The sequence below is a fragment of the Heterodontus francisci genome, chromosome 18 (genome assembly GCF_036365525.1).
Source record: "Heterodontus francisci isolate sHetFra1 chromosome 18, sHetFra1.hap1, whole genome shotgun sequence".
Taxonomy (NCBI): Eukaryota; Metazoa; Chordata; class Chondrichthyes; order Heterodontiformes; family Heterodontidae; genus Heterodontus; species Heterodontus francisci.
The window spans coordinates 4,519,647-4,535,442 of record NC_090388.1 but is presented as its reverse complement, the minus strand read 5'-3'; the positions used below and the strand labels follow the sequence as shown (position 1 = coordinate 4,535,442).

Sequence of the window (15,796 nt, the reverse complement as noted above, 5' to 3'; positions counted from 1 at the left end):
TAATCAAGGATATTCAGCATGGATTTGTTAAGGGAAGATCTTGTTTGACCAACTTGATCGAATTGTTTGAAGAAGTAACAAGGAAGATAGATGAGGGTAGTGCAGTTGATGTGGTCTACATGCATTTTAGCTTTTGACAAGGTCCCACACGGCTGACTGGTTAAAAATATAAAATCCCATAGGATCCAGGGAAATGTAGCAAGGTGGATACAAAACTGGCTCAGTGGCAGGAAACAAAGGGTAATTGTTGATGGGTGTTTTAGCGACTTGAGGGCTGTTTCCAGTGGTGTTCCACAGGGCTCAGTACTGGGTTCCCTGCTTTTTGTGGTATATATTAACGATTTGGCTGTAAATGTAGGGGGCATGATCAAGAAGTTTGTGGATGACACAAAGATTGGCCGTGTGGTAGATAGCGAGGAGGATAGCTGTAGGCTGCAGGAAGATATAGATGGTCTGGTCAGATGGACAGAAAAGTGACAAATGGAATTCAACTTGGAGAAGTGTGAGGTGATGCATTTGGGGAGGTCAAACAAGGCAAAAGAATACATGATTAATGGGAAAATATTGAGAAGTGTAGAGGAAGTGAGGGACCTTGGAGTGAATGTCCACAGATCCCTGAAGGTAGCAGGACAGGTCGATAAGGTGGTTAAGAAGGCATATGGAATCCTTTCCTTTATTAGCCGGGGTATAGAGTACAAGAGCGGGGAGGTTATGCTGGAACTGTATAAATCATTGGTTAGGCCACAAATTGAGTACTGTGTGCAGTTCTGGTCACCTCATTACGGAAAGAATGTAATTGCACTAGAGGGGGTACAGAGGAGAGGATGTTTCCAGGACTAGAAAACTGCAGCTATGAGGAAAGATTGGATAGGCTGGGGTTGTTCTCCTTGGAACTGAGAAGGCTGAGGAGAGATCTGATTGAAATGTATAAAATGTTGAGGGGTCTGGCTAGATTGGAGGTGAAGGGTCTATTCATCTTAGCAGAGAGGTCAGTGACAAGAGGGCATAGATTTAACTGATTGGTAGAAAAATTAGAGGGAAGATGAGGAAAAACCTTTTCATCCTGAGGGTGGTGGGGGTCTGGAACTCACTGCCTGAAAGGGTAGTTGAGTCAGAAACCCTCAACTCATTCAAAAGGAGTCTGGATATGCACCTCAAGTCCTGTAATCTGCAGGGCTACGGCCTGAATGCTGGAAGGTGGGATTAGAATAGGTGGATCATTTATCGGCCGGCACAGACACGATGGGCCAAGTGGCCTCTTTCTATGCCTTAAACTTTCTATGATTCTAGAAAGTACACAATTTGCCTCATTGGGCTAAATGCCAAAACAACTGCATCATTCATTTATGTTTCTGGAACCAAGTAACTCCCATTACAGTTCACTGGAGAACTGGTTCAGTTCCACATAATAACATGTCAAAACTTTAGCCTGTCAGCAGGGAGTCACGTTAAGAATATATTCCAATATTTTCAGTACACATGTACGAATTGATACAATAACTACCATAATGTTGCCTAAGTGCCTTTCAAAGGACGAAATTGTTTTGATTCGAAGTTTGCACATTGGGAGATGGACTGTCCTGGAAGAGGAACAAATAGGCATCAGTGGTAGCACTCCCAACTCTGAGTCAGGAGATTGTGGGTTTAAGCCCCACTCTGGAGACTCGAGCATAGAATCAAGACTGACACTCCAGTGCCGTACTGAGAGATGCAATGTTTACCCAAGGCCCCATCTGCTGCTGTCTGGATCCCAGAGATCAAAGAAGAGCAGGGGAGTCCTGGGACCAACATTTATCCATCGCAAAAGCACATTATCTGGTCATTATCACAATGCTGTTTTTGGGAGCTTGCTGTGTATAAATTGGCTGCCACATTTCCTATATTACAGCAGTCTCTACACATCAAAAGTACTTCATTTAGTGTAAAGTACTTTTGAATGTCCTGAGGTCATGAAAGGCATTATATAAATACAAGTTCTCTTTTTTTTTCAATTATTGTTTCAATTAATTTCACAGAAGCACTGGAGACAATAGATCATGGCAGTTCATGGATGATGACGGGTTATGGAAGGAGTATTCACAGGTTGGTTAGACTTTCTATTTGAATACATAACACAATGTAAATTGATTGCTCGGCTCTGACATGTTTCCATTGAGGGAAGGCACATTTTTGGAGTCAAAAATTAATGGACCTTCTGGCATATTCCTCATGGTGATGCCATATTTCAGATGAAAAGTTTAATTGGAGGCCTGTCTGTTTTCTCAGGTGGCTGTAAAAAAATCCACAGCCACTACTGAAAGAACAGGGAAGTTCTCCCCGATCTCCAGGCCAATATTTATCCCTCAATCAACATCACTAAAACCAGATTATCTGTTCATTATCACGTTGCTGTTTGTGGGAGCTTGCTGTGTATAAATTGGCTGCCATGTTTCCTACATTACAAAAGTAACTTCACTTGAAAAATACTTCTTTGGCTGTAAAGCATTTTGAGGTTTCCTGATCTTCAATGGCACTTTGGAATCTTTCTGTGTGCTTGACCAAGCAAACAGGGTCTCAGTTTAACATAGCATCTGAAAGACAGTGCAGGACTCCCTCAATACTGTACTGAGTGTCAGTCTAGATTTTGTGCTCGAGTCGGCCTTGAACCCATGACTTTCAGACTTGGTGGTTGAAAGTGATAGCCACTGAGACATGGCTGACACCTAGTCAGGGTTTCCCACTGTTCAACCTTACTGAATCCAGCAAGTGTACTTTGGGTTGCAGATGACTGTGTGCAACAAGTGTTATCAGGAGATGGTGGCACTGCTGAGGGGTCTTGCTAAATAGAAAAACAGCTTAGAGTAACTTTGTCACAATGTGGGGGAGTGATCAGGTGCAGGATCCAGTTGTCTCCCACCTGCTGTATATTTCCCACTGATAGGGTGTTTCCAGAAGATTCCCCTCCTGCCAAATCAGTTTTATCTCTATTCTTAAAAAGAGATGTCGCCCAATCATTCTTAATCAATGCGAAAGGTAAACTCAGGTTATTTTCCCTGGAGGTTAAGGGCTGATCTGAAATAAAGAAGGAATTTGATGAATAAATGCAAAGTGCTGGAAATACACAACAGGCCAGTTAGGATGAAGAAAAGGTAGTTTATTGACAGTTTAGCTGTAAATATCAGGTGTGGCTCAGTGGATAACATTCTGTCCTTCGAGTCAAAGTTGTGGGTTTAAGTCCCACTCCAGGACTAGAGCACAAAAATCAGGTTTGACATCCCCAATGCAGTACTGAGGGAGCGCTGCACTGTCGGAGGGTCAGTACTGGGGGAGCGCTGCACTGTCGGTGGGTCAGTCCTGAGGGAGCACTGCACTGTCAGAGGGTCAGTACTGGGGGAGCACTGCACTGTCGGAGGGTCAGTACTGAGGGAGCGCTGCACTGTCGGAGGGTCAGTACTGAGGGAGCGCTGCCCTGTCGGAGGGTCAGTACTGAGGGAGCACTGCACTGTCGGAGGGTCAGTACTGAGGGAGCGCTGCACTGTCGGAGGGTCAGTACTGAGGGAGCGCTGCACTGTCGGAGGGTCAGTACTGAGGGAGTGCTGCACTGTCGGAGGGTCAGTACTGAGGGAGTGCTGCACTGTCGGAGGGTCAGTACTGAGGGAGTGCTGCACTGTCGGAGGGTCAGTACTGAGGGAGTGCTGCACTGTTGGAGGTGCTGTCTTTCAGCTGAGATGTTAAGCCGAGGCCCGATCTACCCTCTCATGTGGATGTGTAAGATTTCGGTTCGGGAGTCACAGACACCCAAAGGGGGTCCAGCTCCTAATGTGATTTTAAAGCAGTTTATTAAGAAGCAAAAGTTTAAATATAATGCAGAAGCTAAATATACAGAAAAGTCATATGACCCATAACAGGTTGAACAGTTTACCGATCTCGAGGTAGAACGGTGTTAGCAGGCTCCCGATTGGGCGAGGCAGGCAAGGTGTTGGTGGTGTCTTTGATCCTCAGTCTTTTTAAGCTAATCAAAGTGTTAGTCATAAGGCTGCTCGGCCAAAGCCAACTTCGGGAAGCTCTCCTGCTGTCTGAAGACTGAAGGTTTCCCTCCCGAGCACCTGTTTATATACTTTATATCTAGGGGCTGATAAGTGTACCATGTTAACCATCACGGGACAAGTACTCAAAGTGAACCCCACCCCTGTCCATCACTCTGCTCCCCCCCTGCCCCCCCGCCACAAGTCACCTTTCACCTTAGCATGATGCTTGGTATCGCTAGTAAACGTCTGCCAGACGCTCGTCTAGAGTTATAGCTAGTTATAGCTAGTTAGTTATATCGTTAGTTATATCATCTAGTTGTAGCTTCAGGAATGTCTTGGTTCAGAGGCTGTGCTAGAATCATGTCCTTGGAAGAAGATGCAATTAATTTCTTAAGATTTTATAAGTTTATTAGACAGCCATTTCTTGTAGACGTAAAAGATCCCATGGACGCTGTTTCGAAGAGCAGGGGAGTTAACCCTGGTGTCCTGGCGAATAATTATCCCTCAATCAACATCATTGAAAACAGATTATTTGATTATCACATTGCTGTTTGTGGGATCTTGCTGTGTGCAAATTGGCTGCTGCATTTCCTACATTTATTACAACAGTGAGTACATTTCAAAAAGTACTTGATTGGCTACGAGGTGCTTTGGGACTTCCGTTGGTTGTGAAAGGTGCTATTTCAATGCAAATCTTTCTTTAAATCTTTCAAAAGAACTCATGATGTAGAGGCCAAACAACAAAAATCATAACCTCATCCCACCTTCTCCAGGTCCTAACTGACCTGCTGTGTATTTCCAGTGTTTTTGTTTTTATTTCAGATATCAAATGATTGCAGTTTTTGGTCCTTTTTAATTTACAAGGAAATGGGCAGGAGCATGAGGAACTCTCCCCTCTGGTGGGGGAAAGGGACTTCTGCAACAAGGAGCCATGATCACAGAATTCAAGCTTAGTCACTTAAAAGTGAACCCTGGAGAAATGTTCTCGCACAAATCATAAACTTACAGCACAAAAGGAGGCCATTTGATACATCATGCCTATGCTAGCTCTTTGAAAGAGTTGTGTTCAGTCCCACACTCCCACTTTTTGCCAGTGACTCTAAGTTCCCCATCCTTAAGAACCTAACGAACTACCTTTTAAAATTATTTATGGAATCAGCTTCTACCACGTTTTCAGGTCGAGCATTTCAGATCCCGACAACTCTGAGTGAAAACATTTCTCCTCATCTTCTCTCTCCAATGATTAATAAATCTATGATCTCTGGTTATTGACCCACTAACCAGAGGGAATAATTTTTCTCTATCAAAACCTCTTATTATCCTGTAAATCTCTATTAAGTTATTTCTTCCTAACTTTCGCCGTTCCGAGGAGAACATTCCTAACTTTTCCAACCCCTCCTCATAACTGAAATTCCTAATTTCTGGTAAACCTCCTACAGTCATAGTTATAGTCAACTACAGCATAGAAGGAGGCCATTTGGCCCATCGAGTCCATGCCAGCACTCTGCGGAGCAATCCAGTCAGTCCCATTCCCCTGCTTGATCCCCGTAACTTGCAAGTTTATTTCCCTCAAGTGCCCATCAATTTCCTTTTGACTGATTGCCTCCACTTCGACAACCTTTATGGGCAGCGAGTTCCAGGTCATTACCACCTGCTGCATAAAAAAACTGCTTCCTCATATTCCCCCTGCATCTCTTGCCCAAAACTTTCAAACTGTGTCCCCGAGTCTTTGTACCATCAGTTATTGGGAACAGTTTTCCCTGTCACAATCTTGTACAACTCAATCAAATCTCCCCTCAATCTCCTTTGCTCCAAGGAGAACAATCCCAGCTTGTACAACCTAACCTTGTAATTAAAATCCCTCATCCCTGGAACCATTCTGGTAAATCCCCTCTGCACCCTCCCAAGGACCCTCACATCCTTCCTGAAGTGTGGTGACTAGAACTGAATGCAGTACTCTAGTTGGGCTCTAACCAGAGCTTTATAAAGGTTCAGCATAACTTCCCTGCTTTTGTACTCAGTACCTCTATTTGTGAAGCCCAAGATCCCATATGCTTTACTAACCACTCTCTCAATATGTCCTGCCACCTTCAAAGATTGATGCACATATGCCCCCAGGTCCCTCTGTTCCTGACACTTTTTAGAACTGCTCCATTAAATCTATAATACATCACCTCACACTTGTCCATATTAAATTCCATCTGCCACCTCTCTGCCCATTCTGCTAGCCTATCTATGTCCTGTTGCAGGCGCTTTGTATCATCCTCACTGCCACTCCTCCAAGTTTGGTTTCATCAGCAAATTTTGAAATTCTACTCTGTATTTCAAGATCCAAATCATTTATACATAGCAAAAAAAAGCAGTGGTCCAAGCACTGACCCTTGGGGAACACCACTGTCTACCATCCTCCAGTCTGAAAAAACAACTGTTTTCTGTCCTTAAGTCAATTTTTTATCCTATTGGACACTGACCCGCCTATTTCATGAGTCTCAATTTTGTTGACCAGCCTTTTATGTGGTACTTTATCTTAAAATCCATATGGACAACATCCACCACATTCCCTTTATCAACCTTCTGTTACTTCATCAAAAATTTCTATTAGTCAAGCATGATCTGGCTTTTACAAATCCATGCTGGCTCCCTTTAATTAACTCAAACCTCTCCTAGTGTCTGTTGGATTATTTTTTCCCTGACTATTGTTTCTAATACTTCACCCACCACTGATAAACTAACAGGCCTGTAGTTGCTAGGACTGTCCTTGGGTATAGACAATAAATGCTGGTCTAGCCAGCGACGCGCACATCCCATGAATGAACATTAAAAAAAAACTTTTTCTGAAATAAGGTGTCACATTTGCCACTCTCCAGTCCTCTGGCACCTCCCCCATATCCAGGGAAAATTGGATGATTATGGCAGGCCCTTCAGCTATCTCCACGCCCACTTCCTTTAGCAACCTGGGATGCAAGCTATTGGAGCAGATGGCTTATTTACCCGAAGCATAGCCAACCTTTCCAGTACTTCCTCCCTCTCAATTTTTACTCTATCCACTGCTGCCACGCTCTCCGTTTCTACCGATATTTTGTCAGATTCCTCTTCCTTAGTAAATACCAATACAAAGTTCTCATCAAGTATTCTAGCCTTGCCCTGTGCCTCTCAGCATATGTAACCCTCTTTGTCCATAATAGGCCCCACTCCACCTCTTGCTGCCCGCTTACTATTTACATGCTGGTAAAAGTTTTATGTTGATTGCCAGTCTTATTTTTCTCTTCACCTCCCCTTTCTACTTTTTATATTTGCTCTGGTTCTTACTTGAATTCACCTGATATGCATCGTGTACCGTCATTTTTTTTTGTTTCATCATAATCTCTATCTCCCTCATCATCCAAGGAGCCCTGTTTTTGGTTCCTCTACTTCTTGCCCTTATTGGAATGTACCTAGCTTGTACCTAAAATATCTCCTCCTCCTCCTTAAAGATAACCTATTGTTCCATTACACTTTTTCCTGTCATTATTTGGTTCCATTTTATCCTGGCTAGATCCCTTCTCATCGCATTGAAGTTAGCCCTCTACCAATCTAGCTGTTCTATCTTGTATCATTCCTTGCTTTTCTGCATTACGAGTCTAAACCAATGATCACACTTACCCAAATGCTCCCCCACAGACATTTAGTTCACTTGGCCCATCGCATTCTCCAGCACCAGATCCAGCAATGCCTCCTCTCTAGTTGGGCCAAGAACATACTGATCAAGGAAGCTTCCCTGAACACATTTCAGAAATTCTTCCACCTCCTTACCCTTTACTTAAACATTATCCCAATCGATATTTGGGAAATTCAAGTCCCCCAATATCACAACTCTATAGTTCTTGCACATCTCTGTGATATCCCTGCTGATTTGCTCCTCTCTCTCTCTCTCTCACTATTTGGAGACCTATAGAATAAACCTAGGAGTGTGACCATACCCTTTTTTTGCTTCTCAACTCTTACCAAATGGATTCTGTCTTTGCCTCCTCAAGGACATCCACTCTTTCCAACACTACAATGTCTTCCCTATTCGGTACTGCCACACCACCTCCCTTCCTTCCTTCTCTATCTTTTCTGAACTCTTTGTATCCTTGTACATTAAGCACCCAGTCCTCGCCATTTTAAAGCCATCTTTCCGTTATTGCCAATACATCATATTCCCATACTGCTATTTGTGCTTGTCGCTCATCAACCTTATTCACCACACTTTGTGCATTTACATACATGCATTGTAAACCTGTCTTTGTATTCCTCATAGTCCTTCTCAGTCTGCTCCTATCAAATATGGAACTACTTCTTTCTCTAGTACTGTCCAACACTGTCACATTATGCATGTTATTCCTCTCTTCTATATGCCGGTGCCAATCCCTCTGCCAATTTAGTTTAAACCCTCCCCAACCACACTAGTGAACCTCCCCACAAGGACATTGGTTCCAGTCCTGTTGAAGTGCAACCCATCTCTTTTGAATAGGTGCCTCCTGCCCCAGAACTGGTCCCAACGCCCCAAGAATCTGAAGCCCTCCCTCCTGCACCATGCTTCAAGCCATGCATTGATCCTCCCAATCTTCCTATTTCTACTCTCTAATGGTATTGGGAGTAATCCAGAAATTACTACCTTCGAGGTCTTACTCTTTAACTTCCTTCCTAGCTCCTGAAAATCTGACAATAGGACCTCAGTACTTGCACTTACAATGTCATTGGTGCCAACATATACTACAAATTCTGGCTCACTCTCTTCCCCCTGCAGAATGTCCAGCACCCTCTCTATGATGTCCTTTACCTTGGCACCAGGGAGACAACACAGCATGTGGGACTCATGATGATGGTTACAGCAATGCTTGTCTGTCCTCCTGTCTATGGAATGACTCACCTATAACGACTGCATTTCTCCACTTTGCTGCTGCTTCCTGTACAGTCCATGCCCATTGGTGCCAATGGTCTGGACTGCACTCCTTCACAGCATTATTACTCCCAGCAGTCTCCAATGCTGAGTACCTGTTTGAGACTGGCACACACCCTGAAGACACCTACGCTTCCTGCCTCTTTTCTATTCTCCAGATGGCCACCCACCTTTTATCCTGAACTCTTACTGCCTGTGGGGTGATCACCTCCTGGAAAGTATGATCCAGGAAACTCTTCTGCTCCCTGATGCTCCGCAGTGACTCCAGCTGCCCCTTCCAGCTTGGAAATCCTGAGCTCGAGCTGAAGCAGCTGGAAACACTTCCCACACGTGGTCACCCAAGACACATTAAGCGTCCTCGAGTTCCCAAATGTCAGAGGAATTTCAGGTCACAGCTGCTCATCTATGATCTAAAAAAATTCTTTATTCCCTCCTCTTGAATCTAGTTGGTGCCTTGTTTAAATTATTAATTTTAATTAATGCCTCTAGATCTGCTCTGTGCTATTGCTCATATTAATTCACTCACTGTTATACTACTTGATTGAGTTTATTAATTTCCTGACTCCTAATTTGAAAGAATGTCCCAGTTCAGAAAGAGAATAAGAGAAATACTCACCAACCAACCAGTCACTTAAATGCTTTCCTCTGCACCCTTTCTAAGACATTTATATCTTTCAGGAAGTGTGGTGCCCAGAATTATCCGCAATACTCCAGCTGAGGCCTAACCAGTGATTTATAAAGTTCTAGCATGATATCATTTGCTTTTATATTCTATTCCCCGACTTATAAGTCATATAGTAACCCATATGTTTTTTAGCCACCTTATCAACTTGCCCTGTCACCTTTTAAAGATTTGTGAATGGCCACTAGGATCTCTGCTTTTCAAAATCGTGTCATTTATAGATTGCAGTCTTTTCATATTAGTCCTCCAAAAGTGTATTACTTCACACTTCTCGGCATTGATCTCCATCTGCCATGCTCCTGGCTATGTCATCCTGAAGCCGATATCTATCCTCATTGCTATCTATTATTTTGCCAATTTTCATATTAGCTACAAACTTTTTAAACTGTTGCTCCATACACTCGAGTCCAGGTTGTTTATAAAAATTGATAACTGGGCCTTTCTGTCAAATGGCTGTGCAAGTTTGAAACACAATGGAGTTGGATGCAAAGTGATTCATGGTGTTGATAAAAGATATCAACTTGTGAGGGTTATTCGGTTATATGATACTGAAGCAGCAGCTCTGAAGTTAGGAGTTTAAATCACTCTATAATAAATTGCGGAATTGAATTCAATAAATCTGATAAATTGTGGTTCCCTTGGAGAGGGAACTGAGACCACCTGCTCAGAATGTAACTTCAGTCCCTCACTATGTGGTGGACTCTTAATGTCCTGTCTTGTCTTTGGCCTCCTTGTCTCGAGAGACAATGGATAAGCACCTGGAGGTGGTCAGTGGTTTGTGAAGCAGCGTCTGGAGTGGCTATAAAAGCCAATTCGAGAGTGACAGACTCTTCCACAGGCGCTGCAGATAAAATTGGTTGTCGGGGCTGTTACACAGTTGGCTCTCTCCTTGCACTTCTCTCTTTTTTCCTGCCAACTGCTAAGTCTCTTCAACTCACCACACTTTAGCCCCATCTTATGGCTGTCCGCCAGCTCTGGCGATCACTGGCAACTGACTCCCACGACTTGTGATCAATGTCACAGGACTTCATGTCGTGTTTGCAGATGTCTTTAAAGCGGAGACATGGATGGCCGGTGGGTGTAATAACAGTGACGAGCTCACTGTACAATGTGTCCTTGGGGATCCTGCCATCTTCCATGCGGCTCACATGGCCAAGCCATCTCAAGCGCCGCTGGCTCAGTAGGGTGTATATGCTGGGGATGTTGGCCACCTCCAGGACTTCTGCGTTGGAGATACGGTCCTGCCACCTGATGCCAAGGATTCTCCGGAGGCAGCGAAGATGGAATGAATTGAGACGTCGCTCTTGGCTGACATACGTTGTCCAGGCCTCGCTGCCGTAGAGCAAGGTACTGACGACACAGGCTTGAAACACTCGGACTTTTGTGCTCCATGTCAGTGCGCCATTTTTCCCACACTCTCTTGGCCAGTCTGGACATAGCAGCGGACATCTTTCCCATGCCCTTGTTGATTTCTGCATCGAGAGACAGGTTGCTGGTGATAGTTGAGCCAAGGTAGGTGAACTCTTGAACCACTTCCAGAGCGAAGACTTTCCCCACTGAGCAGGGAGATTCCATGGTAGTTGTTGCAGTCACCGCGGTCACCCTTGTTCTTATAGAGGGTGATGATATTGGCATTGCACATGTCCTGTGGTACTGCTCCCTCATCCCAGCAAAGGCAAAGCAGTACATGGAGTGCTGAGAGTATAGCAGGCTTGGCACTCTTGATTATTTCAGGGGTAATGCCATCCTTTCCAGGGGCTTTTCCACTGGCTAGAGAATCAATGGCATCACTGAGTTCCGATTTTGTTGGCTGTTCGTCCAGCTCATCCATGACTGGCAGAGACTGGGCTGCATTGAGGGCGGTATCAGTGACAACATTTTCCCTGGAGTACAGTTCTAGGTAGTGCTCCACCCAGCAGTCCATTTTGCTTGTGTTGGTCAGTGATCATGTCCCCTGAGGGGGGGCGATCTTCTTGATTGGCCCAAAAGCTCTCCTAATGCCATCATACATTCCTCTGATGTTTCTGGTGTCGGAGACCAGCTGAATACGACTGCATAGGTGTTGCCAGTAGTCATTTGCACAGCACCGGGCTGTTCTTTGTGCAGTGCTTCTGGCTGCTTTAAGTGCTATGGATGTTAGCTCGCTGGGGGCTTTCTTGTAGTTCAGCAGTGCAATGCACTTAGCAACTATGACAGGTTCCAGCTCTTCAAAGTGAGATTGAAACCAGTCTGCATTCTGCTTCTCAAGTTTGCCAAAGGTGGTTGTTGCTGAGTCATTGATGGTGTCTCTGCTGTGGGCCCACTTCATCTCTGCATCCCCTGCAGGAGTGTTTTGAAGGGCTTTTTCAAGTGAATTTAGAAACTTATGTAACAGCTGTGGATAAGAAATTCTGTTAGTGTTGATGTGCGGGCGGCCCTTCTGCTTGGAGTGATGTAGCTTCTTTGGTTTGAGTCTAACCTTGTTGCACAGCAGGGAGTGTTCGGTGTCGCAGTCCGCATTGTGGAAGCTGCATGTGATTTGGACACTGTTTATAGAGGCTCGCCTTGTGACGATGAGGTCCAGCTGGTGCCAACGATGTGATCTTGGGTGCCTCCATGAATCCTGGTGACAGGGTTTAGAATGAAATAACGAGTTGGCGATGCAGAGGTTGTGATTGGACAGAAACTGCTGGAGTTGTGTACCTTTCTCATTCATCCTTATAATGCCATAGCGCCCAAGGCAGGAGGGCCATGAGTCATGGTTGGCCCCAACCCTGGCATTAAAGTCCCCAGCAGGAACAAATGTTCAGTCTTAGGAAGGCTACTAATGATATTATGGAGTTCCTCGTAGAACTGGTCTTTAACTTGAGGTGGGAAGCACCCATTGAAGGTGGACTGTGGCAGGACAGAACCTTTCTAACCGGGGGCTGCCCGGTTTGAGGCGGGCGGTAGCTGTCCAGTGAGATGCAATGACCTCTCCTACTGACAAAGGCAACCCGTGGCGCCCAATCTCTATGCCAATTGAGCTGGACTTATAACCCGTAACTGCTGCCTTCCGTGTTGTTTTGTTCGCTGTGAGGCGACTATGGAGTGACCTCTCCATGGCACATGTTAAATGGGCAAATAAATACACCCTTGTCGGTAACCCAAGAACAAAAGGGACTAAGGTGATGTAAAGAAAAAGAAGGGATTGGGGCCTAAAGATTCATCGGCCATGGCAAGAATATGTCAAACTGGGCTCAGTCGGTCATAGAATCATACAGTACGGGAAGCCATTCAGCCCATCATTCCTGTACCGGCTCTTTGAAAGAGCTATCCAATTAGTCCCACTCCCTCTGTTCTCTTCCCCTATAACCCCGCACATTTTCCCTTTCAAGTATTCATCCAATTCCCTTTTGAAAGTTACTACTGAATCTGCTAACACCTTTCAGGCAGTGCATTCTAGATCACAACTCAGTATGGGGGGGGGGGGGGGGGAAACAAATTTCATCTCCCCTCTGGTTCTTTTGCCAATTATCTTAAATCTGTGTCCTCCAATTACCGACCCTCTGATCAGTTTAAACAATTTCCCCTCATTTACTCTATCAAAACCCTTCAAATTTGAACACCTTTGTTAAATTTTATGTTAACTTTCTCTGCTCTAAGGAGTCCGTCATCCCTGGTACCATTCTAGTAAATCTCCTCTGAGCTTAGTCAAATTACTTATTGCTCCTTCTATTGCGGTGTTCAGGAAATGTTTGATCGAGTACTGGAATTTTTGTACAATAATTGTACGTGATATCTTCACACAGCCTGGAGTCCGCAGATCAGTTACAAGTCAGGACATTGAAAGAACTTACCAGCTGAATCCACAGGGTTCCATGAAGCTTACAATTGGACCATTTCAGTACAGTTTGGATTTCTCAGGTAAACCAAACCTCCCATCAAAGCTGTGCAGTGAAATTCGTCACCTGCAGCAGTTTCCTTTTCCAAATGAAATTAACCTCTCCGCCCTGTGTTATTTGTTGCAGCCATGACGCAGACCAATTTGATAACCAGGAAAGTCAGACAAGTATGTCGTCTTTGAAGATAAATCAAAAGTCTGGACGAGAAAGGAAACCATAGGTTCAAAGCTGTCCTCCAATCAATACATTTTGTTAACAGGACAAATGGAAACCTGGGAGCAGTTACCCCATGATTAATTAACCTTCCAATCTCCTCCTAACTAAAATTTACAGTCAATACTTTGAAGTGATTTCAGGCCAACAAATGAAGGGTTGAGTGTACAAGTACTTCATGAAGTTTCTGATAGCAAGTTCAGATGACAACCCTCCAATTTCAGCAGATGAGCTGAGGAACTCCAGTGCAAAACTGAGGGAGTGCTGCACTGTCAGTGGTTCATCTGTTGGATGAGCAGATGACCAGGGGAGTTCTTTAAGGTGTCCTGGCCAATATTTAATTTATACCTCAGCCAACATTACTAAGAGCAGATTATCTGTTCATTATCACCTTTGCTGTTTGTCAGAGCTCGCTGTAAGTAAATTGACTGTCGTGTTTCCTACATTACAACAGGGAATACACTTCTAAGATATTTCATTGGTTGTAAAGCCCTTTAGGACATCCTGAGTTTGTGAAAGGTGTTATATAAATGCAAATTCTTTCTTTATGACTGTATTCAGTCAAAACCACACATCGGGTACTGTAGTGTAGTGATTATGTTACTGGATTAGTAATCCAGAGACCTGAACTAATAATTACAGAAGGCTGTGAATTCAAATCCCACTGTGGCAGTTTGAGAATTTGAATTCTGTTTAAAAACAAATCTACAAATAAAATCTGGTGTCAGTAAAAATTACTATGCAGTTGTCAGATTGTTGTAAAAACTCAAGAGTCAGCTGTTACTCAGTGGGCCTGACTATCTGGGTTGTAGTCAGAAGGTTGTGAATATGAGCCCCACTCCAGGGACCTAAGTGCATAATCAGAGCTAACACACTCAGTGCAGTACTAAATGGGTGCTGCACTGTCAGAGGTCCTGCTTTTCAGTTGAGATGTTAAACTGACAATCCATCTACTATCTCAAGTGGATGTAAAAACTTTCATGCCATTATTATGAAGGAGTAAGGAAGTTCTACATGGTGTCCAGGCCAATATTTATCCCTCAACCAACATCACTAAAATAGATTATCTGGCCATTATCACATTGCTGTTTGTGGGATCTTGCTGTGTACAAATTTGCTGTCTGCAAATTTGCTGTCATGTTTTCTACATTACAATGGTGACTAAACTACAAATGTACATCATTGGCTGTAAAGCACACCTTTGGACATCCTGAGTTTGTGAAAGGTGCAATACAAATGCAAGTCTTTCTTCTTCCATACCCTTTAGGAAAAGAACTCTGTTGTCCTTAATCCATCTGTTCCATAAGTCGATCCATTCTCACACAATCTGGTTGACTCTTAACAGCCCTTTGATGTGGCCTAGCAAGCTACTCAGCTATCAAATGGCTCTTAATAGAAAGCCCTTCACAATCTTTGCAAAGGTAACTAGAGATGAGCAATAAATGCCAGTGACACCCAAATCCCAAGAATTATTTTTTGTAATTCAGGTCTGATGCAAGTGCAAGAGTTAATCGTTGTGACATTGTCATAAACAGTATGTTTTACAGTTAGATGAAACAAAAATTAATTAAGCAGTTTTGCAAGGTGGAAAAGGGATGGATCAAAATAAATATTAGCAGCAATGTTTTCTGTGCTAAATGTGTAATGTAAATTATCCAAAACACACAATTATTCTGGAGCGAAGGGATTAATTTGCTAATGCAGAAAAAGCCCAATTTCTGGTGTAAAAATGTTATATATTCATATATTTCACACCCATCAAAATGATAAAAAGAATTCAATAGGTTAGATTCAGAGAAAGTGTTTCCTCCTGTGAGTAGATACAAATCAAAAGGGGCACAATCTTAAATTAGTCCATTTAGGAAGCAAATCAGGAAGCACTTTGTCACACAAAGTGCTGTGGAAATCTGGAACACCTCCCCCCCCCCAAAAGGCTGTGGGCACTGGGGATTTGGAACCAAGTGGATAAGTGGAGTTGAGGTACAGGTCAGCCACATTCCAAATGGCAGAATGGGATGAATGGCCTACTCCTGTTACCAATGTTCCCTCTAATTTTGCTTTGCTCTGCGCAGCTTGTTTGTTGCACAGTCCCTTTAAAATTGCAGCATGG

General features: G+C 43.8%; 1 protein-coding gene across 3 annotated transcripts in view; it reads left to right on the top strand.

The window, feature by feature from the left end:
• si:ch211-244b2.3 (uncharacterized protein LOC557230 homolog) overlaps positions 1 to 14,423 on the top strand; it is a 45,346-nt gene extending 30,923 nt beyond the window's left edge. For all 3 annotated transcript variants that reach the window (XM_068050132.1, XM_068050133.1, XM_068050131.1), the window contains exons 9-11: positions 2,016 to 2,082; positions 13,381 to 13,495; positions 13,600 to 14,423. In XM_068050132.1, coding sequence (XP_067906233.1) covers positions 2,016 to 2,082; positions 13,381 to 13,495; positions 13,600 to 13,655 — 238 coding nt within the window. In that variant the 3' untranslated portion in view covers positions 13,656 to 14,423. The remainder of the gene's footprint in view (positions 1 to 2,015; positions 2,083 to 13,380; positions 13,496 to 13,599) is intronic.
• The last annotated feature ends 1,373 nt before the right edge of the window (positions 14,424 to 15,796 follow it).